Source organism: Monodelphis domestica, chromosome 2, assembly GCF_027887165.1.
Source record: "Monodelphis domestica isolate mMonDom1 chromosome 2, mMonDom1.pri, whole genome shotgun sequence".
NCBI lineage: Eukaryota > Metazoa > Chordata > Mammalia > Didelphimorphia > Didelphidae > Monodelphis > Monodelphis domestica.
Window position 1 is genome coordinate 32,151,947 of NC_077228.1, and position 25,729 is coordinate 32,177,675.

The window sequence follows — 25,729 nt, forward strand, 5'->3', positions numbered from 1 at the left end:
TATCTAGCATACCTAGCAGCGTCTGCTGAAGAATGGGCCTTACCTTCAAGGTAAGTCCTTGAATTCATCTAGGAGTTCCCTAAAATGTCCTTACATGGTCAAGAAGCTTGAAGAAACCTTGATGGAAAGGGAGAAGCCAAGGGATCCCCAGGGTATGGCTTCAGAAAGGATTTGCCTCCACACACAGATCCAGCCTTAGGTGGTACAGCCCAGACAGAGAACAAGATCTTGCCAGCAATAAAGAGAGCTTCCCTGACTCTGTCCAGGGTGCTAGTTGAAAGCTCTATTTACAGAGGTGAACATTTCTCTAAAGAGTAAGTATCTACATCCTGTCCTTCAGCCATGCCCTGTGGGAAGTAGTCAACCTTCCTCGGAGAAGACTACAGATCTCTTAGTTCTTCAGGATCCCAAGGTAGGAGATGAGGGTGTGAAAGATGCAGGAGCCTAAGCTAACATTGGTCCAAGCTCAGTTCTGCCCATGCACTGACCTGGACTTGTCATTCTTCCATGTACTAACTCCAAATTGTCTTTTAGACAGACAGATGCTGATTAAAAAACAAAATAACCCCCAAAAAATTACCATTCAGTTACAAAGACTTCATCCCAACTAAGCCTTTCCTAATTATAAATGGCCAAGTTATTCTAATAGGAAGCTGAGGGTCAAGGCTGACCAGATAAGAGGATGGAGGACTCTGCTGCTCCTGCCTTACAAGGCAACCTCTAGCATGGTGAGCAAAGCCTCTGAGGAGGCCTTTGGGAGAACATGAAAGTCATTCAGGAAGCTTGAAGCAGCTTAACTAGCAACAATCTAAACCTGTGAAGACCATTCACCTCAAAGGAAGCATCAGCAAAAGAAATACCATGGGGTAGCTAAGTAGATCAGTAGATAAAGAGCCAGGCCTAGAGTTGGAAGGTTCTGGGTTCAAAATCAGCCTCAGATACTTCCTAGCTATATAACCCAGGGCAAATGACTTGACCTCAACTGGCTAGCCTTGACCTGCCTTGGAACTGATAGTATCTATTCTAAAAGAGAAGGTAAGGGTTAAAGAAACAAAGAAAGAGATGATGGATCCAACTACACTGAGTTAAGTGGCTCAGCACTCGGGATAGCAGTTTCTGCAAGAATGGGCCAGGAGCCCATGACCTATAGGAGTATGAGCAGCAAGGGAGGCTGGAGACAAGAAAAAGCCTTCTTTGAGGATTATCTGGGCAAAGTATCAGATCAAAGAAGGACCAAAGCTCCTGCCCATCAAGATCTTTCACAGGCACAAAAAAAAAAAAATCTAAAAGGAGGGCACCTTCCAGGTTGTGAAGTACAGAACAAAAATGATCAGGGTGGAATCAAATCAAAGATGAGTGAGAAAAGGGCATAGGCACAAAGCTGTTCTGTAAGGCTGAGTCCTTCCACCCTGAAAGGAGAATCAGTCTTATAGATGGGATTTCCAGGGCATGTTAGAGTACCTTACAGACTTAGAGGGGTCAGTGGTGGTAGGAGGAAGACCCTTTAAACTTTCACTTGAGCCAGATATTGACTCCACCAAGGCTTACAGGGAGGTTTGTGGGTAACAGGATCAGGAAGACAACTACTGAAAGCTGAATAGGGGGGAGGAACAGAGACTACTAACCTTAGCTGCCAGCAATCCTATGGAAGAGAAAACAGAACGTCTGCCATGGCTATGTGTGGATGCTAGAGAGAAAGGCTATTCATTGTCCCAACAGGAAGCTTAGTATCATTACAAATACAGGGTTCCAGTGAGTTCATGAATTCAGAACATGGACAGTGCTCAGGGAGACAGAGCCTGACCCCAGAGCAGTCAGCAGGCTCCTTGGGGACAGACCACCCTCTCCAGCTCTTGGCACTACTTGGCATCCTGGGGATCCCAAGATTGCCTCCAAACCAGGGCAGGATCCCACTGATTCTGACATCCCCCAAGGGAGGCATCTATGATGATCACACAAGAACCCTCAGCATTCCTGAGAAGTAGCAGCACAATTTGCTAGAGATGCTGGATTTGAGGAGAAAAGATTCAGGAAGGACACAAAGATAACCTTTATGTACTTGCAGGGTTTGGTCCATCAGCCCCAGAGGGCAGAACTAGCAACAATGAAAGGAATTGGCAATGAGGTCAACAGCAGTTTGATATAAAGAACTTACTAACAAAGGGAGTGAACCACTTATTGCTTTGGAAGGGGTGAGTTCCCCATTTCTGCAGGTCGCATTAATCTAACTAGCATAGGACAAACTGAAAAAGGGCGTTGTAGTTCAGAATTCTAAGCTTTTAACCCTTGAAACCTGTGTCAACAGGACATGAAAAGTGCCCACAAGGAATGTGCCAGAGTGTTTACATTCCCCAAATATGATTCCAGATGCTGTCAGGACTGTAGTCAGAGCTTAGGGTTACATGTGCTGAGAAAAAGTGGGCTTGCTCCTAAAAGAACTATGGAAGAATCTCAGGCTCAAATTCTATAGAAATTATCCATATATAGTTGTGTACACATGAATACACATACACTTACACACTCTCTCTCTCTCTCTCTCTCTCTCTCTCTCTCTCTCTCTCTCTCTCTCTCTCTCTCTCTCGCTAATAGAATGGAAGTTCTTTGAGGGCAAGGGGCTTACTCTTTTCCCTTCTGTTTCTATCTCCTCAGGATCTAGCCTGTAATAAGTACATAATAAATATTTATTGGATTAGAAAGAAAAAATTGGTAAGAAGGGACAGATGGTAAAGAAACAGAGACAGGAAGATTATCTGCCACTTCTGCAGATCTGAGATAAGGACTTTATTTAAATGCTCTCTAGCAGGTCTTGGGAGATATTGGTAAGTTCTAGAATGGAGACGCTAAGGCATAGGAGAATCTGTGGGGAACTAACAAGAAGGTGGCTTGTGCTTTATTAGTCATAGGATGTGTGCCACCCCCAAGAGAACCCAGCCCCAGCCTTAGGCTTATCCTCCACAGCTCACATTCAGCCATGAAAACTCAATGACTGAAAATATATGATCTGTAAAAACAACAATCCTTAGTATCTCACAACCTCCACAAAAGAAATATACTAAGAAGCCTTTAAAAAAAAAACACCTTTATGGACCATCTCAGAATCAATACTGTGTATTGGTTCCCAGGTAGAAGATGGATAAGAGATAGGCAGTTGGGGTTGTGACTTGACCCTAGGGTCCTACATCTACAAAGTATCTGAGGCTGAATTTGAACCCAGGACCTCCCTCTAGGCCTGGCTTTCTATCCATTGAACCAGCTAGCTGCCCCTAAGGGAAGCCTTTTTCTTAATGGAGAAAGGACAAATGGAAGGTTCAGAAGAAAATGCCACGCAGATCAGACTGAAAGGAAGGGAGGAGATGGAGAAGCTGATCACATTGGGAAATGAGCTGTCAGCAGAAGTTTCAGAAGCAGACAATAGTAACTTGGGTCCTAGGCCTCTGAATCAGTAGTGTTGAATCTTGAAGAAATCTGCAAATTTCAAGTTAGCAGCACAGAATAAAAGAAATGTTGATTCATCAGCCATCTAGGCCTTCCCATTCCCCCTCCAGTGCCCAGGATGCCTCTCTTCTACTTACCTGTAGCCCTCTTCTCCGAAGAATACTAGAGTCATCCATCATCCAAATTCGGGCCACCTCTAGCCTCCCAACGACACTCCTCACTGCTGCCTGTCCAGTTCTCCACTCATGCACACGGCCCACTCACATCCCAGGGCCTGACAGAACTGGCCAAACTTTTTCTTCTAAGTATTTATTCCCACCCCCCATGTCAGTGGGGGCCTCCCAAACTCATGAAATGCCCCCAAACAGAAATCTGCTGGGCCAGCAAGAAAGTAAGAACAGAGTCCCTTTCCCAGGGCTACAAAGCCCCACAGACTCTCACCTCCGAAGCCCACCTTCCCCAAGCCACAGTAGAGCCCCAGTGACATCCATCTGAGGCTAAGAAGCAGCTCCTCCTTGAATCCCCTGGACAGAGTCCACGCAGAGTTTTTCCATTCAGTCTAACCGCTCTTTTGTTCCCTTATTCCAAGCCTGCTCTCATCTCAGGCATCTTCAGAAGTCGCTGGCCTGAGCCCCAGGAGGCCCTGGTCCCGGACGTCCCACGTAGTGTGAGCTCCGGGCATCCAACCATTCGGCCAGCCAGTCAGTGGGTCATTCCTGCCCTCCCCTCCCCATAGCCAAAGAAACTGCGCCCAGGAGGCTTTCCGATGCTCCCATGGTTCGGAGTTTTCCTTGGTCAGCAGCAGCCCGGGACTTCAGGCAAACAGAACTGCCTTGGGGTCCCTTCAAGGCCAGTCCTGAGTGGATGAACAGAATTCCAAAGTGGGGGGGGGGGCGCAGGATAGAATTCCACCCTGCGGTCAGGCCCTGGGGGGCCGGTCATCCCTGAGGTCTCAGCAGCAGATCGGGAAGGCGCCGCGCCCGACTCGGTCCCATTCCGGGCAGGCTGGGGCTGCTCTCTCTCGGGGAGTCTCAGCAGGCTGCATGAGCTCAGGCTTCCCCTCCCTCATCATTGTTCTGGGGAACACGAGCCTGCGCCGCACCACGCCCCCAACCCGCCCTTCGAAGACCAGACAAGCCCAGCTCCGCTCCAAGGGTCCCTGGTCCGGGGCTGGCCAGGGAGAGGAGGTGCCCGCGCCCGCAACCCTCCCCCGGGGCCGGAGGACGGAGCCACAGCTCAGTCCGGGCTTCCCTGCAGCTGAGGAGCTTCGGTGCCTAGACGTGGGATGGGCCAAAGGAGGCTGGTCATCCAGAGCCCGGAGCACGGCGGGCTGGGAAAGCTTTCATTGTGAGGGCTCAGGATGCCTCCCATCTGCCTCGGGCTTTGTGAAGCCCCCCAGGCTGCCGACAGCTGCCACACAGCGCACACTGTCCATTCGAGGACCGTGCCCGCCTGCGGGGAGGGGCGGAGCTCTTAAAGTCACAGGCCTTCCACAAAGTCGGGCACAACTCCTGCTGTCTAGGGGAAATGGGCAAGTCCCAGACACTGATCATCAGCTTCCAGTCCGCGGCCTGCCCCGCCTGGTGGAGCACTCTGGGTGAGCCCGGCTCAAGTGCCCTCAGCCAACACCAGAGGGGCAGGGCCCAGAAAAGGAGAGAGCCCCCCACCCCCAGCGCTAACTCGAGCGCCAGGGCTCCTCAGTTTCCTACAGGGTAAAATAAGCACTGGCATCCCAGGATTTCCAAATTACCAGATCCAGGGGTCTTTGAGCCCCTCCCCAAATATGGAGGCATTCTCAGAAGGTGCCAGACTGAGCCCAACACAGTGCAGGCTGAGAAGCTGACTGAGAGTGAGACTGCATATGGTGGCCAGTACCCGAGGGAAGCTTGACATGGGGAGCCAGGTGGTGTGGTGTATGGAGCACCTGCCCTGGAGTAAGGAGGATCCAAGTTCAAATCTGGTCTCAGACACTTCCTAGCTCTATGACCCTGGGCAAGTCCCTTAACCTTGTTTGCCTCAGCCTCCTCTTCTGTAAAATGAGCTGAAGAAGGAAATAACTAACCACTCTGGTATCTTTACAAAAAAAAAAAATCCTAAATGGGGACACAGTCAGCCACAACTAAACCACAACCACACCCCACAGAAGCGACAAGGAGCTGCACAAGGAGAGGTTGGGATCCCCCTCTTTGCAAACTGTTAACATCCAGCAATCCTGCCCCAAACACTTAGTAAGTACCTATCATGTGTGTCCTGCACTATGCCAGGGATAGGAACACAAATACAAAATCAGAGAGGTGGAGCAGGGACCATTCAAACAGACCTGGAAAATATACTAGCCCAAATCCTAATGGGGAAATCCAAGGGGAAAAAAACCTACTGAATCAGTTTTCCAGCCCAGGTCAGTATTAGGAGCCAGACAGAGAGGTCAGCAGACACTCTAGGGAAAGAGTAGGTCTTCGCCCTAATAGTGGCAAAGGAAATGAATGGCAGAGCACAGATGCAGGGCAGATTAAGGAGGGCACCTGCACCAAGGGATGGAGTTCTGCTCCAGAGTAAGGCCCTGGGCACTGTACTTACTGAAAAAGAAGCAAGTTCAGAAGCTAAAAGCCATGGCCATAGTGTAACTCAGAGTCCAGGAGCAGAGCAGGCTCTGGTTCTCACTTGTAGTCCAGTCTGAATGAAGCTTCCTTCAGAACAATAATCTGGGAAAGACTCCCAGATCCAAGGAGAGTCTGCAGAGTCTGCAAGCGGAGGTTCCCAGTTGGAAAATAATGAGTTCAGTACCAATCCACTGGTGTTCCAACCAGGAGCATAGCAATCAAACCACCTTGGGAACACTGAAAGATTTCTAAGGCTCCAGACTAAGCTATCACTGCAATCACCAAATAACAGAACACTCAATGGTCCAAGAAAGAAGAAACAAGATGAACCCAGACCTTCCCCTCCATAAGTACACAGAGCCCAGGCCCAACATCAAATTTGAAGTCAAGATGTGGGTTGGAAGAATGAGAAAGTAAAAAAAAAGATCCCATCATAAAAGGTTATCATGGTGACAGAGATTCTCAAGATACCCAAACCCAAAAGAAGAGAATGACTTCAAAACATCGACCACCAAAGCTACAAAAAGAGAAACAGCTCAGGCACAAACTTAATGAGAATTTCTCAGAGAAGGAGTAAGAGTTTTAAAAAAAAAAGTTTTTTTGTTTTAAATAAGTGAGATTCTACTGGGAAAAAAAACTGGAAAAGAAGTGAGAAATATGGAAGAAAATATTAAATAATTAACAGCATACAGAAGAGGTTTAAAATATTGCCTAACGAACAAATTCCTTGCCAATCAAAATGGACCAAATTAAAGCCAATGATTCAATGAAACAACAAAAAATATTAAAAGCAAAAGAATGGGGGGGGGTTCTTATAACAAAAACAAATGACATGGAAAACAAGGAAAAAATGAAGGATTACTTCATGATCTGAAAATTATGACCAAAAAGGGAGATAAGACATATTTCCTTTTTATTTTTTTGTTTATAAATTCAATTTTATTTTATTTTTAGTTCTGAATACTCTTCCTCCCCTTTCTAACTTCCCCATCCACTGCAAGGGCCAGCAAAGCAAAATCCATTACAAATATATATGGTCAGGCAAAACAAATTCCCATATTAGCAAGGCCCCTCACAAAAAAAAAATAAAAAGAGAGAAAATATATAATTCAATCTGTATTGAGTGTGTCAGCTGTCTAGAAGTGGAAATATCATGTTTCATCATGAACTAGACATATTTCAAGAAACCTTAAAAGAAAACAGGCTAGATCTCTTAGGGTAATATATAAATAGAAAGAATCTATCTGTCACTTCCTAAAAGAAACCCCAAAATTAAAACTCCCAGAGACATTATAGACAAAATCCAGAGCTTCCAAGTCAAAGAAAAAAATACTGCCAAGTAGCCAGAAAAAAAAATAATTCAGGTCCTGGGGAGTTATGGTCAGGCTCATACACAATTTAGCAGCTGCCACTATAAAGAAACACAGGCCTGGGAATACAATATTACAGAAGGTAAAGGACACAAGGTTACAAGTCAAGATTGACTTAACCAACAAAACTGAGTATAAGCCTACTAGGGGCACAATTGAACTAGAAGACTTCCAAGCATTCTTGATGAAAAGATCAGAGCTACAGAGAAAGGATGACATTCAGACAGCATTTTATCAGCTAGGCCCCCAAGTTTCCCAAGTTCTGAATTCCTTTGATGTCAGAGCCAGAGCTTGTTCCAGATGGCAGCTAATGTGGTACAATGGATAGCATGCTGGGCCTGAGTCAGGAAGATGGGAATTCAAATTCAGCCTCAGGCAATTACTAGCTGTGCAATCTTGTATAAGTAACTTAACCTCTTTGCCTCAATTCCCTTAACTATAAAATGGGAATAATAACCACCTACCTCCCAGGATTGTGGTAAGAATCCAATGGGATAACATCTATAAAATGTTTATGACAGTGCCCAGCATGTAGTAAGAACTATATGAATGTTTATTCCCTTCTCTTTTCTTCTCCTTCCCATTCTGCCACTTCCACATCTCACTCTCCCTCACCCAATATCCAATCAGTTGATAATCCTTATTGAGTCAAACTCCACAGCCCCTCAGATCTCCTGGCCTTGACCCTAGTTCAGCCCCTCAGCACATCTCTTCTGGACTACTCAAAATCAGAAGTGAAGTTGTGTAAGAAAATAAACATTGAACAACAGTAAGGCTAAACTGCTTACAATGAAATATGAGGAGAGGATGCATATGTCCCCTATGATCCCGGTCACCATCAGGAATCATAGAGGGAGTCTAATTAGGCAAGATTGGGATGGTTCTCTTATGTCTTGATTCTAAAAAAGAAGAGAGGAGAAATACACTAAAGAGGAAGGGAAAGGAGGGAAAGGGAAAATGATCTCACCTAAATGAGGGTGGTCAAATAAATGTCCTTACAAACAAGGAGAAAGAGGTGGGAGAGAATGAGCCATGAACCTCACTCTTACATGAACTAGTCAAAGAAGGGAAGAAAAAACACAATAGACACACACACACACACACACACACACACACACACACACACACACACACACAGAGGCATATAAGTACATTTCACCCAACAGGGAAATAGAAGACAAAGGAGAAAAGGGGGAATTCAGGAGAAGGTAGATTAAAGGGGGGTTAATTCTAAGCAAAACAAAGATGTACAACAATATTTCTGGCAGCTCTCTTTGGGGTGGCAAAGAATGTGAAACTGAGAACTACCCATCTATTGGGGAATGGATGAATAAAAGTGATGGAACTCTCTTGAGCTACAAAAAACCACAAAGGGGATAAGTTTCAGAGAAATCTGAAAAGGCTTGTGGGAACTGATGAAGAGAGAAGTGAGCAGAACCAGGAGAATGATTTATACAATGACAACAATACTATAAAGGCAACTTTTTAAAGTAATGACCAATCAGAAAAGTGAAGGACTCAAAATGCAGAAGAGATATATATTCATTCACATTTACATTTTTTGGACATAGTCAAGGCAACAATTTTTTTTTGTTTGACTATATATATTTGTAATGGGGTTTTTGTTTTTTCTTTCATTCTTGATTAGGGAGGAGGGATTGGGGTGGGAAGAAGAGAAAGCAGATTTTCTGAATTTAAAAAAATTAAATTAAATTAAAAAAAGACAAAATCAACAAACATTTATTAAGTGCCTAGCATGTGCCAGACACTGTAGACTATTTTAATAGTCTTCTAACTGGTCTCCCTGCTGCCAGACTCTACCCCTCCAAGTGACTCTCCATACAGTTGCCAAGATAACTGTCCTCCAGCCTAAGACTGACCATACTCTTCTCTGCTTAAACTTTCAGCAGCAACCAGTTACTTTTTCAATAAAACATGACAAGTTCCTTAGCCGAGCACTTAAGGACCTCTCTTTGAGCCTCATTTCACATTCCGCCATACTTTTGTGTTCTATGTCATTCTCCTATACCTGTTCTTCATTTTCCACTTCCTTGAAGTCAACAAAGCTATTCCCCAAGCCTGGAAGGTCCTTCCTTCACTGCCATCTCTCAGAATCCTCATCTTCTTCAAAGCTCAGCTCAGATGTCCCCTTCTCCAAAAAGACAGCCTTCTACTATCTCCTAAGGAGCTCATGACCTCTCCCTCTTCCACTTTCCTTGTAGCAAACTTGTTTGTACTCTGTACAAAAGTATGGAAACACCTTGAGAGCAAAGTCTGTCATTTCTGTCTTTATACTCCCCAGCACTGGATGAATAGAAGATAGTCAGGCTAAAAAACAGTTTTCCTGTTGGGGACTGGAATTCCCTGGGATCTGGTTTCCCTGGTTTTCCCTGGGATCTAAAAGGAGAGGAAGGAAAAAGCCAGGGGAAGGGCTCAGTCTTAGCAGGCTCTTGTATGTAGCCTGAATCCAGTCAGCCCTGGTACCAGGCCAGGAACCAGTGCAGATCACCTCCAAGGCCAAACCCAGCTCTTTTGCCATCCTCAGAGCAAAACCAGTCCCTGCCTGGGTGACAGCCACCTGTACTTCATCAAAGGAAGTCACCCTAAACCATGCCTGGTTAGAAAGGGCTCTGACAGGGAAAGAACACATTCCTCAGGAGCTTGAAGCCAAGGTCCTAACAAGTGAAGGCCCAGGCAGGCAGTGAAGACTCTTGGGGAGTCCAAAGACACTGCTTTTTTATCATGTCACCCTTTATAGTCCTATGTGAAACCAGAATAAAACCCAACCCCTTCTCCTCCCAGAGCTCCTCAGGCACCTCCTAAATGACTTTCTAAAAATGTCCAAAGGAAGTGCCGTGTTATGGAAAGACTCTGGGAACAGCCAGGAAGACCTGGCTTCAAATCCCACTTGGGACTCTAGTGCAGGACTTCAGGCGGGTCCCTTCACCGGTACAGTCTCAGGTTCCTCGCTTATAAAATGGAAATAATCACACTTGCACACAGAGGCAGCCTCTGAGGTAGAAGATCTGGGCTTAGGGCCTCTCTCTGCCAAAATAAGCTAATGAAGGGAGTGGGGGTTGCACTGTGTCCAAATGAACCGTTCCTGGAAAAAAACGGCAAGGCCACAGTCGAGACAGATAACCTGGAAAAACTAAGATGTCCTCCCCAAGGCCACAACTGTTGAAGCAGACGAGGCCACAACAAGAACAAGGCCTGTTCTTTTCAGCTGCTCTAGATAGGTGCACTCCCGATCCTACCGGGGGACAGCTCTTTCGGGGAACCGTCCTGGTGCTTAATAAACCTCTCCCTGCTGCCTTTTGCATTGTCTCTGCGTGTTCCTTTGCGGGGTACCTCCACTCGGACCCTAACACTAAGTGGCTCTGTGCGAGGCCTTTGGTCTCTCAGAATTCCAGGCAACTCTTAGAGAGCCCAAGATGTCCTTCCCAGAAATTCCCTGCACTAAAGAAATCACAGGCCTGACCCAAAAAGAACACCCGGCCTAGCTCACAAGAGACAAGTGAGGGGCAGTGGACAGGGAGCCCTCCAACCCCATTAATGGTGGGACTAGAAGGTGGGACCCTTCACCTCCCAGCTCCATGGGCAACTCTTAGGCCTGGGAGTTACAGAATGGGTGGTGACTGGCATCACTAGAGGGAGTTTACTCACTAGGAAAGTTTCACAGTTCAGATCCAAGGAAAATAATTCATACTAGCTCACCTGACAAGAGGCAGAGAGTCTCAATGGACAGAGCCAGCCTTGCCGTCAGAAAGACAAGCGTCTGAAGCCCTGCCTTGGGAGCTGTGGGAGCCTCTGAGAGGCCTCTCGAGGTGAGCCCATTCCCACCTCCTGGAGCCCTCGCCCTTGCCCTCGTCCCCCATACGCTCCTGCCACAGGGACAACAGAGAAAGGTGACACTCATTCATTCATTCATTAACTCTTCCTTCTGGAAACAAGGAGCGGAGAAAAAAGGGGGCAGCAGAAGGGGCAGAGCAGACAGCTCAGGGACCAACCAGGCTCTCCCCACATCTCTACCTCTGAACAAGCACCAGCCTCCAGGCTTCCACCCCAGGCCACTCTCCAGTCAGAGTGATGTTGCACTGCCTTTTTCTTTTAAGTAAATGCAGCCCTAGATGTCCTGAAGAAGGCAGGATGGCGGACCAGCACAGCCTGGGCATGGCTCCACAGGTCTGCTGGGCTCAGGGAAAAGCCATCAGAGAGAAAGACCCAGCAGGCACCCTGGAAGCCAGAGCCCCCTTAGCCCCAGTACTGGGCACCCATTCTTACTCTAGGCAAGGCAATGTGAGCCACAGAGCCAGAGACAAGAATCGTAATGACCTCTTCTGTAAAATGAGGATAGCAACCTTTGCACTCTTCACTTCCCAGGAACCAATAAAGGCTCTAGAGAAGAACAGATAGAACAGGCAGGGCAGAGAATGCCCAGCACTGCTACCTCAGGGCTCCTCAGGAAGAGACCGCTGACCAACAAGAACAAACTTATGCTGGCCTCAGGGCACTGTCTAACAAGTGCCTGCTTTCACCCTGGTAGCCACATACCCCCTTTTCAAAATCCTCCCTTCCCTAAAACTCGAGTTTCCGTTCAGCTCTGCCCTTGACTCTGGACCATGCTCCTTCCTGTATCACACTTCCTTGGGTCCATACCACTCTCTCTTCCACTGCCCCATCTGGGTCTCTTCTGTCTCCCCTGGGCCCTCTGAGTCTGGGTAGCCAAATTAAATACCACCGGCACTAAGGAGGAAGGCAAGAAGGAATGGCCCAGGCCCCAGGGAGCTCGCCACCCAAGTAGGGAAATGACAAGGACACAAATACTAAGACATATGTGACAAGTGCAAGGGAGAAAAAGGTTCAGGAAGGGACTGGGAACAGATCCAAGTAGGCTTCCTGGAAGAAGCCATATGATTAATGGCTGATATGAACAGTCACAGGGGCATCAAGGCCAGCCCAGGCCGGACAGGCAAAATGCAGAGACACAGAAATGGGAAACGGTCAGCAAGGTCAGCCCAAGTCTAACAGTGGAGGGTCCCTGGTGCTAAAGATAAGCAATTGCTACTTTACAGGCCAGGGACAGCGACGTGGACTGTGACCTAACGGCAGAGATTCAGTGCTCATTGAGTGCCAGCACTGAGCTAAGCATCAGAGGCCAAAACAGAGGCTCTGCCCTCATGGAGCTCACCATCTAATGGGGGAGACTCTAAGGCTGTCTACACAAGATATAATCCGGGTGACGGTGGGAGTCTCCAAGGCTGAATGACCCTTGGGATGGGGAAGATTCTTTTTCACATTCAGGTTGGAGAAACTGGGTGATAGAGGGTACATCAATCTCCCTTTCAGGGAATTGAGCTTCTTCAATTTTCCAGAGAATCTGAGTTCTCAGGGAGGGAGGGAAAAATGTTAGAATCGAGTCTAATCCAGAAAGCACTGGATAGCAAGTCCAGTGATGAGGCCCAGGTTGTCTCCCTAGGAAATCTGGGGCACTGCTGGATAGCTCTGGCCCTTACTGGTGCCCAGACCAGGCTGCCTCATGGAGCCTTGTCCTGCTCCCAGGACCAAGCTGAACAAGGCCAAAGGTCTTTTACCCACTTTCACGGCTCTCATGTTCTGCAGGAAAAAACATCCCAAGTTCCTTCAAAAGACCCCTGTCTTTTGATGACCAAGATGACCTCGCTTTCCTGGTGACTTTCCTCTGGACAGATGCCAATTTGCCACCCAAAGGTGGCTCCCAAAGGGAGCACCATCCCCTATCTATTGTGTGATGGGACCCTCTGTGATCCCAGGCCCTTTGCCTATTACTAGAGCCCAAGAGGCCAGGAGTTTAGGGCAGTCGTGTTAAGGGTATAGTTCCCAGATCTCCAAGCCTGGTTCTGATCAACTGCTTCCTAATCCAGCCACTCAGAGCTACCTGTGCTGGGAGGTGTGGGTGTGCACGGCTGCTAGCGTGCCCCAACTACATCTCATCTAATTAGTCTGGGGCTACTGTTCTGGCTGGCCGAGGTCTTCTCGGCTCCCACATCTGCAAGCTGTAACGTGAGCTCTGCATGATTCTGTGGGATCCACCATCTGGATAAGCTCGCCTTCTAATCTGGTGGAAACCCACAGGCCATGGGAGCCCTGACATCTCTGGCAGGGGCAGCAGTCCTGCCTGAGCCTTTGAGCCCCAGGAAAACTGTGGAGAACCAAGAGCATGAGTGGCTGCCCTCGGCCCTGAAGTCACACTGCTCAGGCTCTAAGGGCTCCCTTTCACTCTCTGGGCTCTCTGGGCTCAGACTTGACAATAAAGAGCAGGGTGTGGGAAGACAGAAGGCCAGCCTTTATTCTCAGGTGCGTCACTGCCCTTCCTGGACAGGAGGTTGGTGTTTGCTCGGTCACAGAGAAAGGATCAATGGCAGCGGGAACAGCAGAGCCCTCCACGTTTGGGAAAGCCTGCAGTGAAGCACGACAGCCCCACAGTCTCATGAGGAACCACAGAGGATAAAGTGGAGAAGCTATTCTCCAGGGGTGGAGCTAGTCCTGCTATCTATGAAACAAGCACAGAACCCCAGAAGAGAACACACCAAGTCCTCGAGGCTGACCCAACTGCCTCCAGTGAGGAAGCCTGCACAAGGTCACCCAGATAGGCAGCACCAGAGGTGGGATTTAAACCTGGGTCTTGACATTCCAGTCAGTGCCTACTCCACTGAGCCACACTCCCCCCCCCAGCCTCAGGCCAAGATCAGAGCACAGAAATGTTGGTTCTCCTGATTCCATGTCTGTGAAAAATGGGTATCTGGCACAACCTATTTGGTTCTGTGAGAGAGAAAAGACCAGATCTCAGCCAGAGGGGGGGTCAGAAGTGACAAGAAGTTGCTTAGAACTATGGCAGATTACTGCTGGGGGAAGGGGGGGCCTGGCCTCACCTCCTTCTGGCCTGGGGGGGGCTGCGGTAGTCTGCTATGGGGAAGTCCTGGGAAGGCGTTGCAGACAGCATCTAGAATCCAGATGTCCTGACCAGCCCACATCGGTTAGGGCTTTCTGACCACCCTGACTGTCAAAGACCCTCTCATCTCTGGACCTCGGAGGAGGAGGAGGAACCACTGTGTGGGTACATGCTCTTACACCAGCCCAAGCTCCAATTACCATAAGGCAATAAAAAAGCCGGCAAACCCAACAAAAAGTCACATTCTTCTCAGCTCCCCAGGCACAACTAGGCCAAGCTAAGCAGTGAATGGAGGAGGGAGAATCTGCAGTCTGTCTTTTCTAACTTCTACAGAAAACCCTTTAAAAGGAAAAACAACCCCCAAGGCACAAATCAAGTCTTCCAGTCTCCGTACATCCTCAAGACACACGGGTAATCATGATCATCTGACCAGAAAGCTTTACATAAAAGAAATGAACCCTAAGGCACAGGGATGCCCCTATCATTCCTCTACTCAGAAACCTACAGTGGCAGCTCCCTCCTACCCACAGGACAAAAATACAGACTCTTAGCCCAGCATTCAAGGTCCTCCATGAAGTCCCCCTTCCCCTAACCAGTCTTATCCCATAGCCCCTTCCCTTTAATAATTCTGGGTTCCAAAGAAAATGAATTCTGCACTTAGGAGGCCCTGAAAGGCCACCTTGGCCGCTCCTCCTGTCTCTGGAATCTCTGACAAATAGAGGTCCAGCCTCTGCTCAATGACACCCCCTTCCACTCTGGGACTGCTTCAGTTCAATCAGACTCTAAGCAAGCACCCGGGAAGGGCCTCTTCTGCACCGGACACAGGGGGATTCCCCAAGACCAGCATGCCCTCATGGGCCCACGGCTCCCAAAATAACTGAGGAGGGGTGGGTTAGCCAAGGCTCAATGACAGCAAGGCCAGGATGTGTAAGAGGATTCTGGTACAGGCCATGCTAGACAGACCTTCAATGTCCCCCTTCACATGCAGCTTCCCTCACCATCTGGAAGTTTTCCCTTTTATCACACTGACATCTGCCAGGCAGCTTCCACATAGTTCTTGGAGTCCCACCCCGTGGAAGCGGGTCAGAACAAGCCTATTCCCTCCCTCCTCCACAATATCGGAGGGCAGCTCTCACAGGGTCCCTTTAGCCTTTGATCACAAGAGTCAACATTCCCACTTCCTCATATGCCACAGACTTGAGCCGCCCGCCATCCCCTGGACCCCTCCAACTGTCCACGGCCTTCCCACCTGCAGGGTCACAGACTTCAGCTTCCGTCTGCCTACATCGGGCCCCCTCTGGGAGTGGACCACCAAGTTCTCGAAGGGTGATGGTGAACGTGAGGGTAAATGCCAGCTACCTCCAAGGTGACAACAAGGGAACAAGTAAACTCAGGAGGGGAAAAGGACTCCTTCACTGCCCATCAGCCCTGGCTGTTTGTGCAATGACACGTGGGCTGCTCAGTGTGGTCAGCTTCTGTTCTATAAGCCCCACCGTCTGGCCTCCGGGATGACAAACAGCCCCAGAGCTGGTCACCACCACAAATGCCCCTGGGCTGGGGAGGACAATGTGCCTGCCTGTCTCATGGGTTCTGCTATTCTGCTTCCAAGCCTGGCAAAAAGCTCCCCCACTGACCCAGGAAGTCTCTAGCAAAGGGCCCTGTGCCCAGGGCATGTGTAATCAGTGCTGTTGAAATGAGTGGAATGAAGCTGACTGTGAGAGGCACATTCCAGGCCGCGGCCCCCTCTGGACTCAAGGCCCTGGGAACTCCTACTCCCTGAAGGCCAGCATACTGTCTCTCTGGGCCATGGACTGACTCCAGGGGAACCTTTGGGAAGGGAAGCTTCTGGGAGGAGCCAGAGGAGAGCTGCCCCACCGATGTCCACCCTCAGAGCACATCCAAGAATGTAAGCAGGCCACCTTGGTGGGCTCCCCAACAGGGGACGGTCAGCAAGTGCCATCACTGGGAGAAGGGACAGAGAGAGAACCACAGGGAGGGAAAGCATGCTGGCATGAGGACTATCCACCACACTGACAGGCACCAACAAGATGGACAGGGCACCTGTGGATATGGCCCAGCATCACCGCTCCATCTGGAGATGGCTGTGAGAAGAAAGCATGTTCCCCCACTGACCACAGTCACTTGGTCCCAACAGTCCAGGCCTCTGTCCTGTCAGTCAAGAGCAGCCAGGGTGCTCTGGTTGCCATCATTTTGCCCTGGGACATAGAATGCTCTTTCTCTAGTGGGCCTAAGCCAGCATCACACTCCAAGTCTCCCCCACCTCCACCCATGAACTGAGTTACATTAAACATTAACAGTCCAGACTCAAGGCCAAGGGTATAACCCAAGCAAACTCCAGGCTCATGGCCTTCACAGTGACCCAGAGGGTACACTCTGCCTAGGAACCCAAACCCCAGGATGAGGGATCCTAGAGCCAGGGCTAGAAGGGCCCTCCTAGGCCTTCAGGTCCAACACTAAGACCCCAAGAAATCTGGTAGAGCTGGAATTTGAACCTGGACCCTGGTTCTACTCTACTGCACAGTCCTCAATGGGTCGAAAGTGAGGTGGGGAAAATTTTTAATTGCACAAATGAATGATAAACTGTCCATAGCTATTACCTATCCCAGAAGGCTTTGAGGCCCACTAAGCTTCATCTGGTTGGCACAGTGCCAATATAGGGCAAGAGGGGAAGAGGACACAGCTCGGTGGGTCAGTTATGTCTTTAGAAATCCATTGCCCAGAAGCTGGTCACAAGAGAAAAAAAGGTAGCAGCTGTAAGAAGGACCACATAGGAGTGAGGGATAGAGTCTCCCACTCTATCACATGGCTGGTCCTGGCAAGAATAAGTGGATGACCCAAATATGTAAACAAATAAAGGAAATGCCAAACAGATGATTTCATTGACAGAATTAGCTTAGGGGGATGGAGAGAGAGATAGAAGGAAGCAAAGGGTTGCTTCAGCAATCAAAAGAGCTAAAAAAGTAGTGGGCTTCTGGCTGGCAGGAGGGCATTCAATCCTTGATGGGCAGGTGCAAGGCTCTCAGCCCCAAGCCAGATGCCAGGGTGGTCCAGATCCCAGGGACTCTGAAGAGCTGGGATCAGGGAGGCACAGGCTGCAGGGTTACTGGCTGAGGCTAAATGTGCCAAGAACAGAGACCAAGCAGGTAGAAATAGAATTTTGGCCAGCCACTCTGGGCAGAATAACAACACCTGGCTACTTCTCAATCCCCCAAACTAGAGCATCTCCCTGTACCCATCTCTCCACCTTTTCCACAGAATCTGCAAGAGAGACTTTCTCAAATGTTCTGGTGAAACACAGGTGAACTACAATGGAAAGTGCCTGTATGGCAGGACCTGTCCAGAATGGGCCAGACTGGCTCTTGGGCCCAGGCCAACCCCAGGCATTTATACAAAGAAACCCCTAAAAGCAAACTGATCTCAGAGGACTGAAAAACAGAGAAGAGAATTTAAAATCCTTCCATTCTCCCTGGAGGCGTTCGGAATGCTTGCCTACATTACCAGACACAAATAACTGAATTAGCTGTTTGGGACAAGATGTTTTCCTTTGTTACAAGGGAAGCTTCAATGGGGGTGGGGGGGGAGGGCGGGGGAGAGGAGATTGTGACTTAATATTCAGAAATGCCTTGGATATAAAATAAAAGGCATCCCAAAAAGTCATTTTTTAATGAGTTAAAGAAATGAAAAGGAGAAACTCTACCTTGCTTCTGGAATAGTGATCTTGGGCTTCATGAGCAGGTTTAGTGTCTAGGTCTAGGAAGGCAAACATTTGCTCTTCTTTACCCTCCTCTTCTTCAACCCAGGGGGTTAGGAGCAGTTCTCAATGCCACAGTTTAGGAAGGACATAGCTAAGCCTAGAGGCAGGTAACCGGGAATGAAAAGGGGATGAAGGTCACAGACATTTATCAGGCACCTAGTATGTACATGTTGGGTGCCATGTTAAGCACAGGGAATATAAAGAAAAGAAGAAACAACTCCTGGCTTCCTGGAGGTCACAACCTACTGAGAGTAGGGAACTGCCAAGCTGTGTCTTGTGCAAGGAACAGTCAGGAGGCCAGTGTCACTGTATGGGGGGGAAAAGGGGATTGGAAGGGGCATAAGGTGTGTGAAGACTAGAAAGGTTGGAAAAGAGCATGACTCTGAAGGGTTTTTAAAAACCAAACAGGGCTTGGAGGGATCTATGAGGAAGATCACTATCCACATTCAGAGAAAGAACTGTGGGAGTAGAAACAACGAAGAAAAACAACTGCTTGATCACATGGATTGAGGGGATATGGCTGGGGATGTAGACTAAATGAACATCCTAGTGCAAACATCAACAACATGGAAATAGGTTCTGATCAATGACACATGTAATGGAATTGCACATCGACTACAGGAAGGGGTGGGAGAGGGAGGAAAAGAATATGATTCTTGTAACCAAGGAATAATGTTCTAAATTGACTAAATAAAATTTTTTAAAAAATAAAGTTAAGATGAGAAAGAAAAGAAAGAAAGAAAAGAAAGAAAAGAAAAGAAAGAAAGAGAGAGAGAGAGAGAGAGAGAGAGAGAGAGAGAGAGAGAGAGAGAAAGAAAGAAAGAAAGAAAGAAAGAAAGAAAGAAAGAAAGAAAGAAAGAAAGAAAGAAAGAAAGAAAGAAAGAAAGAAAGAAAGAAAGAAAGAAAGAAAGAAAGAAAGAAAGAAAGAAAGAAAGAAAGAAAGAAAAAGAAACAAAGAAACAAAGAAACAAAGAAACAAAGAAACAAAGAAACAAAGAAACAAAGAAACAAAGAAACAAAGAAACAAAGAAACAGGGGCAGCTGGTAGCTCAGTGGATAGAGAGCCAGGCCTAGAAATAGGATTTCAAATCTAGTTTAGATACTTTCTAGTTGTGTGACCCTGGCCAAGTCACTCAACCTCATTTGCCTACCATTTAAGCCTTGCCACTCTTCTATAACACTCTACGGTAAAAAAGATTATTCTTTTTTTAAGTCAAACAGGATTTTTCTATTTGATCCTAGAAGTAAAAGTGAGTTGGGGGAGGGGGGCATGGTCAGGGCAGATTTTAAAGATCACTCTGGCAACTGAATGAAGGCTAGAGGTGGGTTGGGAATGACTTGAGGCACCCACAGGCTATTGCCATGATCCAGGTGTGAGGTGATGAGGACCTGCACAGGGATAGTGGGGAGCAGCCTCAGAGGAGAGAAGGAAATGTCTACAAGTAATGTTTCTAAGGCAGAGCATAAAGAACTTAACAACAGTTATGTAACAGTGAAGAATCAAGGATGACACCTAGGTTGCAAGCCTGTGGTCCTGGGGAGAAGATGGTGGTGTCCTGAACAGTAATAGAGTAATTAGGAAAATGAGAGGCTTAGAGGAAAGGAGAGAGAAAATGGGTTCAGTTTGGGACATGTAGAGTTTAAGATATTCTATCCAGTTTGAAATGCCTAATAGAAAATCCCAAATGTGAAGCTGGTGACCAAGAGAGAAGTTAGGGTTCGAGAAGTAGATCTGAGAATTATCAGCCTAGAAACGATCACTGAATCTATGGGAGCTGATGAAATCTGCAAGTGAAATACAGAGATGCGAAGAAAACCAACTATGCACATTTGGGAAATAGGACACGGCTAAACATATTCTTTCCCCCACATCCCAATAATAAGAAATAACTGCCAGAGATCAACTCCACAATCCCCATCTCTGTCTGCTGGGGAGCTGCCCAAATGAGGACCAGTTCACTTGGGTCTACCCAGCCAGCAGCCCAACACAAGGAGCAGATAAGTCACCTGAGACACACTGAGAGAGCTCTCAATGACAGTGAAATCTCTATCTAGATGTTTCTAAAAACAGTATACAAACACTACAGGGGGCTGGGAAATCTGCTCAGGACAGACTGCCCCCTCCCTCTTCACTGACCTAGGGACAAGGAAGGTAAAGGCTGAATCTGATATATCCAACTAGCCACCAAGTCCTGACATCCAGGAGATAGTTCATGTTGGTCCTCTGAGAAAAGTTCAGATCTGGAGAGACAGAGTTAATAAGGCAGGGAGAACTTAGCCACTTTGCCATAGCTCCCCAAAATCTCTTCCTCAATAACATAAACAAAAATGTATCAAGCCTACTTTTGAGCAGAAAGCCAAGAAAAAAAAATCAGTGAAACATTTTTCCACCCTAGGAGAGCTTAGAAAGATAAGAGATGAGGAATGGGAGAATGACCAGGTACCCAACACAGAAGGAAGTGTCACAGGGTAATGGCAGCAATGGCATCAAGGAAAAGCTCAGGCACAAAGGCAAAAAATCTGGGCAAAAAGACACCAGAAGGCCCTTTCATTAGTACTGGGTACAGATCAAGTGTCATGTAATAGCTCTATCATGTATTAACTAGTTCTGAAGTCATAGTTTTGGGACTGATCGGGGCAGTCCTGGTCACAAGAGGGGCCATATCTGTGTAAAAACCAGAACACAGACCAGGAACACAGTGAAGAGAACTCTCTCTGGACACATCACATCAGAAGCACCAAAAATTTACAGGCCTCCAGACAATCTCTGAGGGTAGCAGAAGATAAAAGACAAAAGTTCAGACCAGATGTCCCCACCCCAGAAATAAGCAGAGTCCAACTCTCACAGAAAGTCCAAAATTGAGAAATAGGCTGAAAAAATTAAAAACAAACAAAATAGACTCTACCCATAAAAAAGATACTATGGTGACATGAAAGCTTCAGATAAAAATTCAGAAGAAGATAATGATATGGAAACAGCTATAAGCAAAGTCTCAAAGAAAAAATGCTGATTAGAAATAATCCTAATGAAAATTTCCAGAAGAGCTTAAAAAAAGTTTTTTTTAAGACTTTAAACACCAAATAAGAGCATTAGAAGTAAACTTGGGGAAAAGAAATTAGATCAATGCAAGAAAATTATAAAAAGAGAGTTAAGAGCCTGGTAAAAGACACACACAAAAAAATGCTGAAGAAAATAACTTCTTAAAAAAAACAGACGTGCTAAATGATAAAGAGGTATAAAACCTCACTGAAGAAAATAACTTCTTAAAAATTAGAATTGGCCAAGTGGAACCTAATATTTCCAGGACACATCAAGAAATAATAAAGATTGGGAAAAAAAATGTGAAATATATCACAGAAAAATAGTTGACCTGGAAAATAGATCAAGGAAAGATAATTTCAGAATCATTACATCACCACCACATCATGAACAAAAACAAAAAGAACTTACATATAATATTTCAAGAAATTACAGACAGGAAAAGAAAATTACAAATGCTAGAGAGGATAAGAAAAAACAGATACATTAATTCACTGTTGGTGGAGTTGTAAAACTGGTTTAACCCAGAATTATGGAAAACAATTAGGAATTATCCCCCAAAGGACTATAAAATTGTGCATACCTTTGGTCCCAGAATGCCAGGATAATATCCCTAAGACATTTTAAAAAAAAAAGGAAAAAGACCTAAATGTACAAAAATATTTATAGCAGCTCTTTTGATGGTAGCAAAAAATTGCAAACTAGCTGGATGCCCATCAACTGGGGAATGACTGAACAAGCTGTGATATATGATTGTGATAAAATACTATTATACTATACAAAATGACAAAGAGAATGATTTCAGAAAAACTTGAAAGACTTACATGAACAAACTGTATGTACATGATGCAAAGTATAGTGAGCAGAACCAGAAGAACATTCTATACAGTGATAGCAATACTTTTTGATGAATAACTGTGAATGACCGAATCATTCTCAGCAATGCAATGATCTAAGACAATCCCAGACACTCATTATGAAAAATGCCATCTGCCCTCCAAGAAAAAATTGGTAAGAGTTTGAATGCAGCCTGAAACATACTATATTTCACTTCCTTTCTATTTGTTTTTTGTTTTCTTTTGAGATCTCTTCCACAAAATACCTGAAATGGAAAGGTGTTTTGCAAGATTACACATGTGAAATCTATATCAGATTGCTTGCCATCTCAGAAAATGGGGGGAAGTAGAAGGGAAGAGGGGGAATTTGGAACTCAAAACTTTTTTTAATGAATGTTAAAAATTGTTTTTATATGTAATTAGGGGAAAAGAAAATATTTTTTAAAAAAGAAACCAGAAATCAACAATATAATGTTTGCAAGAAACACACTTGAAACAAAAAGATACTCACAGAACTAAAATAAGGGACCAGAGCACAATCTATTATGCTTCAACTGAAGTAAAAAAGGCAGAGATAGAAATCATGATCTAAGAAAGAGCAAAAGCAAAAAGAAGCCTAAAAGAAGAGATAATAAGGGAAACTACATTTTCCTAAAAGGTACCACAATGAACTGGTATTAGTACTGAATACATAATGCACCAAATGGCATTGAATCCAAATTCTTGAAGGAAAACGTAAGTGATTAATAGAAGGATGTAGACAGAAAAACTATAATAGCAGGGAAGTTTAGTTTGTCCCTTCACACTTAGATAAATCTAACTATAAAATAAATAAGCTATGAAGGAGATGAATCAAATTTTAGAAGAGTTAGATTGATAGACCTCTGGAGAATATTGTATGGGAACAGAAAGGAGTATATTTTTTCTTAGCTGTGTGTGGCACATTCACAAAAATCAACCATGTGTCCATGTATAAAGACCCACAAACAAAACAGAAAATAAATATTAAATGCATCATTTTCTAACCATGATGCAACAAAAATTACACTCAATAAAGGATCTTTGAAGCATAAATTGGAAATTAACTTGAAACTAAATAATCTAATCCTAAAGAATATGTAGGTTTAGAAACATTAAGATGCAGCCAAAGCAGTACTTAAGGGAAAATTTATGGCTCTAAATGTTTATATCAATAAAAGAGAGAAAAAGGAGAACTAATTGGACATGCAACTAAAAAAAAGTGAAAAACAACAAATTTAAAACCTCCAATTAAATAACAAAATAAAAATCCTAAAAATCAAAGGAGTGATCAGGGAAAACTGAAAGTTTTAAAAAATGAACTAATAAATAAAATTAGAAGCTGGCCGGGGGGGGGGGCACTCAGAATAATCTAGATTAAACCATTGATTGATTTGCTTTAAAAAAAAAAATAAAACCAAATCACTAGTATCAAAAATGAAAAAGGTGATTGCACGGCAAATGAAGATTAAAACAAAAGCAATTATTAGGCACTATTTTGCCCAATTATATGCCAATAAAACCAACCATAATTAAATGAAATGGATGAATATTTACAAAAACAGCAACTGTCTGGGGGCAGCTGGGTAGCTCAGTGGATTGAGAACCAGACCTAGAGACGGGAGGTCCTAGGTTCAAATCTGAACTCAGAAACTTCCTAGCTGTGTGACCCTGGGCATGTTACTTAACCCCCAGTGCCTAGCCCTTACTGTTCTTCTGCCTTGGAAACCAATACATAGTATTGATTCTAAGATGGAAGGTAAGGGTATTTAAAACAAACAAACAAACAACAACAACAAATATATATAAAAGGAATGGATGAAAAATAAATGTGAAGGAAGGGGGTCTAGTGGCACCAGGTTTCAAACTATATTACAAAGCTGTAGACATCAAAAAAGCATGGTATTGGATAAGAAATAGAGTGATGGATCAGTGAAATAGATTAGGGACACAACATATAGCAGAAGCAAATAAACACAGTAACCTAGTGTTTGCTAAACCCAAACCCCAGCACTGGGATAAGAACTCACTATATGACAAAAACTGCTAGGAAAACTGGAAAGTAGTTTGGCAGAAACTAGGCAGAGACCAATATCTCACATCTCATACCAAGATATGTCCAAAATGGGTGCATGATTTAGACATAAAGCATCATATCATAAACAAAGCTGTGTAACATGGAAGTAATTCCTTGTCAGATCTATGGCTAGGAGAAAAGTGAATGACCAAACAAATAATAGAGAAGTTCATGGGAAGTAAAATGGATAATTTTGATTGCATAAAATTAAAAAGTTTTTGCACAAAATAAATGTAATAGAGTCAAAATTAGAAGAGAAGAAACTAGAAAAAATATTAAGGTCTTGTTTCTCAAAAATATAGGGAATTGAACCAAATTTTTAAGACTAATTCTCTAAATGATAAATGGGATTGAGATTGTTTTTAGAGAAAGAAACTTGAGCTATTAATAGTCATATAAAATGCTTTAAATCACTAATAATTAGAGAAGTATAAATTAAGACAACTTTGAGGTACCACCTCACACCCATAAAATTGCATATGATGACAGAAAAAGAAAATGACAAATGCTAGAGGGGATGTGGGAAAAATTGGTACACTAATAAACTGCTGGTGAAGCTGAGAACTGATCCAACCATTCTGGCTGGAACTATGGCCAAATTACACCCCAAAAGCTTATCATTTGTGGCTACATTTTGTCCAAGAAATACTAATATTAAGTCTATACAAGAGATCAAAGACAAAGGAAAAAGATCCATATATACAAAAGTATTTATAGACGCTCTTTTTGAGATGGAAAAAAAAAACCCTGAAAACTATGGGAATATCCATCAATAGAGAAGGGCTAAAGAAGTTATAGTATATGAATATGATTGGATACGATTGTGCTCTAAGAAATGATGAGCAGAATGCTTTTGGAAAAAGCTGGAAAGACTGGAAAGAAATGAACAGAAGCAGAACAATAACATAAAAAATGCAATATTGTAAACATACTCATTTGTGACTTAGCAACTCTGATCAATATAGTGATCCACCCCAATTCTAAAGAACTTGAGATGAAAAATGCACCAGATGTAACCAATATTAGAAGAAAAAAACAAATTGGGGAAAAAAAATTTATAACAAATTTCTCTGATAAATGTCTCATTTCTCAAATATATAAAGAACTAAGTCAAATTTATAAGACTACAAGTCATTACCCAATTGGCAAATGTTCAAAGGATATGAATAAGCAGTTTTCAGATGAAGAAATCAAAGCTTTCAGTAATTATATGAAAAAATGTCCTAAATCACTCTTGATTAGAGAAATGCAAATTAAAACAACTCTGAGGTGCCACTTCACACCTATCAGATTGGGCAATATGTCAGTAAAAGAAAGTGATAAATGTTGGAGGGGATGTAGCAATATTGGGATACTAATGCATTGTTGGTGGAATTGTGAACTGATCCAACCATTCTGGAGGGCAATTTAGAAATATGCCCAAAGGGCTATAAAACAACACATACCCTTTGATCCAGTAATACCACTACTAGGTCTGTATCACAAAGAATTTTTTTTTAAATGGGAAAGAACCTACTTGTACAAAAATATTTATAGCTGCTCTTTTTGTGGTAGCAAAGTATTGGAAATTATGGGGATGTCCATCAATTGGGGAATGACAACAAATTCTGGTATATCAAAGTGATGGAGGATGCTTTCAGAAGGAGA

The 25,729-nt window shown here is 44.8% G+C and overlaps 1 protein-coding gene across 17 annotated transcripts in view; it reads right to left on the reverse strand.

Moving 5' to 3' along the window:
- Positions 1 to 25,729, reverse strand: part of MAST2 (microtubule associated serine/threonine kinase 2) — a 190,026-nt gene that overhangs the window by 104,911 nt on the left and 59,386 nt on the right. Inside the window, exon 1 of one of the 17 annotated variants that reach the window (XM_056815221.1) lies at positions 3,573 to 4,886. The exons of 14 other annotated variants lie outside the window; for them this stretch is intronic. In XM_056815221.1, the coding sequence (XP_056671199.1) occupies positions 3,573 to 3,614 (42 nt within the window). In that variant the 5' untranslated portion in view covers positions 3,615 to 4,886. Of the gene's footprint in view, positions 1 to 3,572; positions 4,887 to 25,729 lie in introns of those variants that run through there. 2 more of the 17 variants (XM_056815217.1, XM_056815222.1) reach the window with 2 other exon arrangements.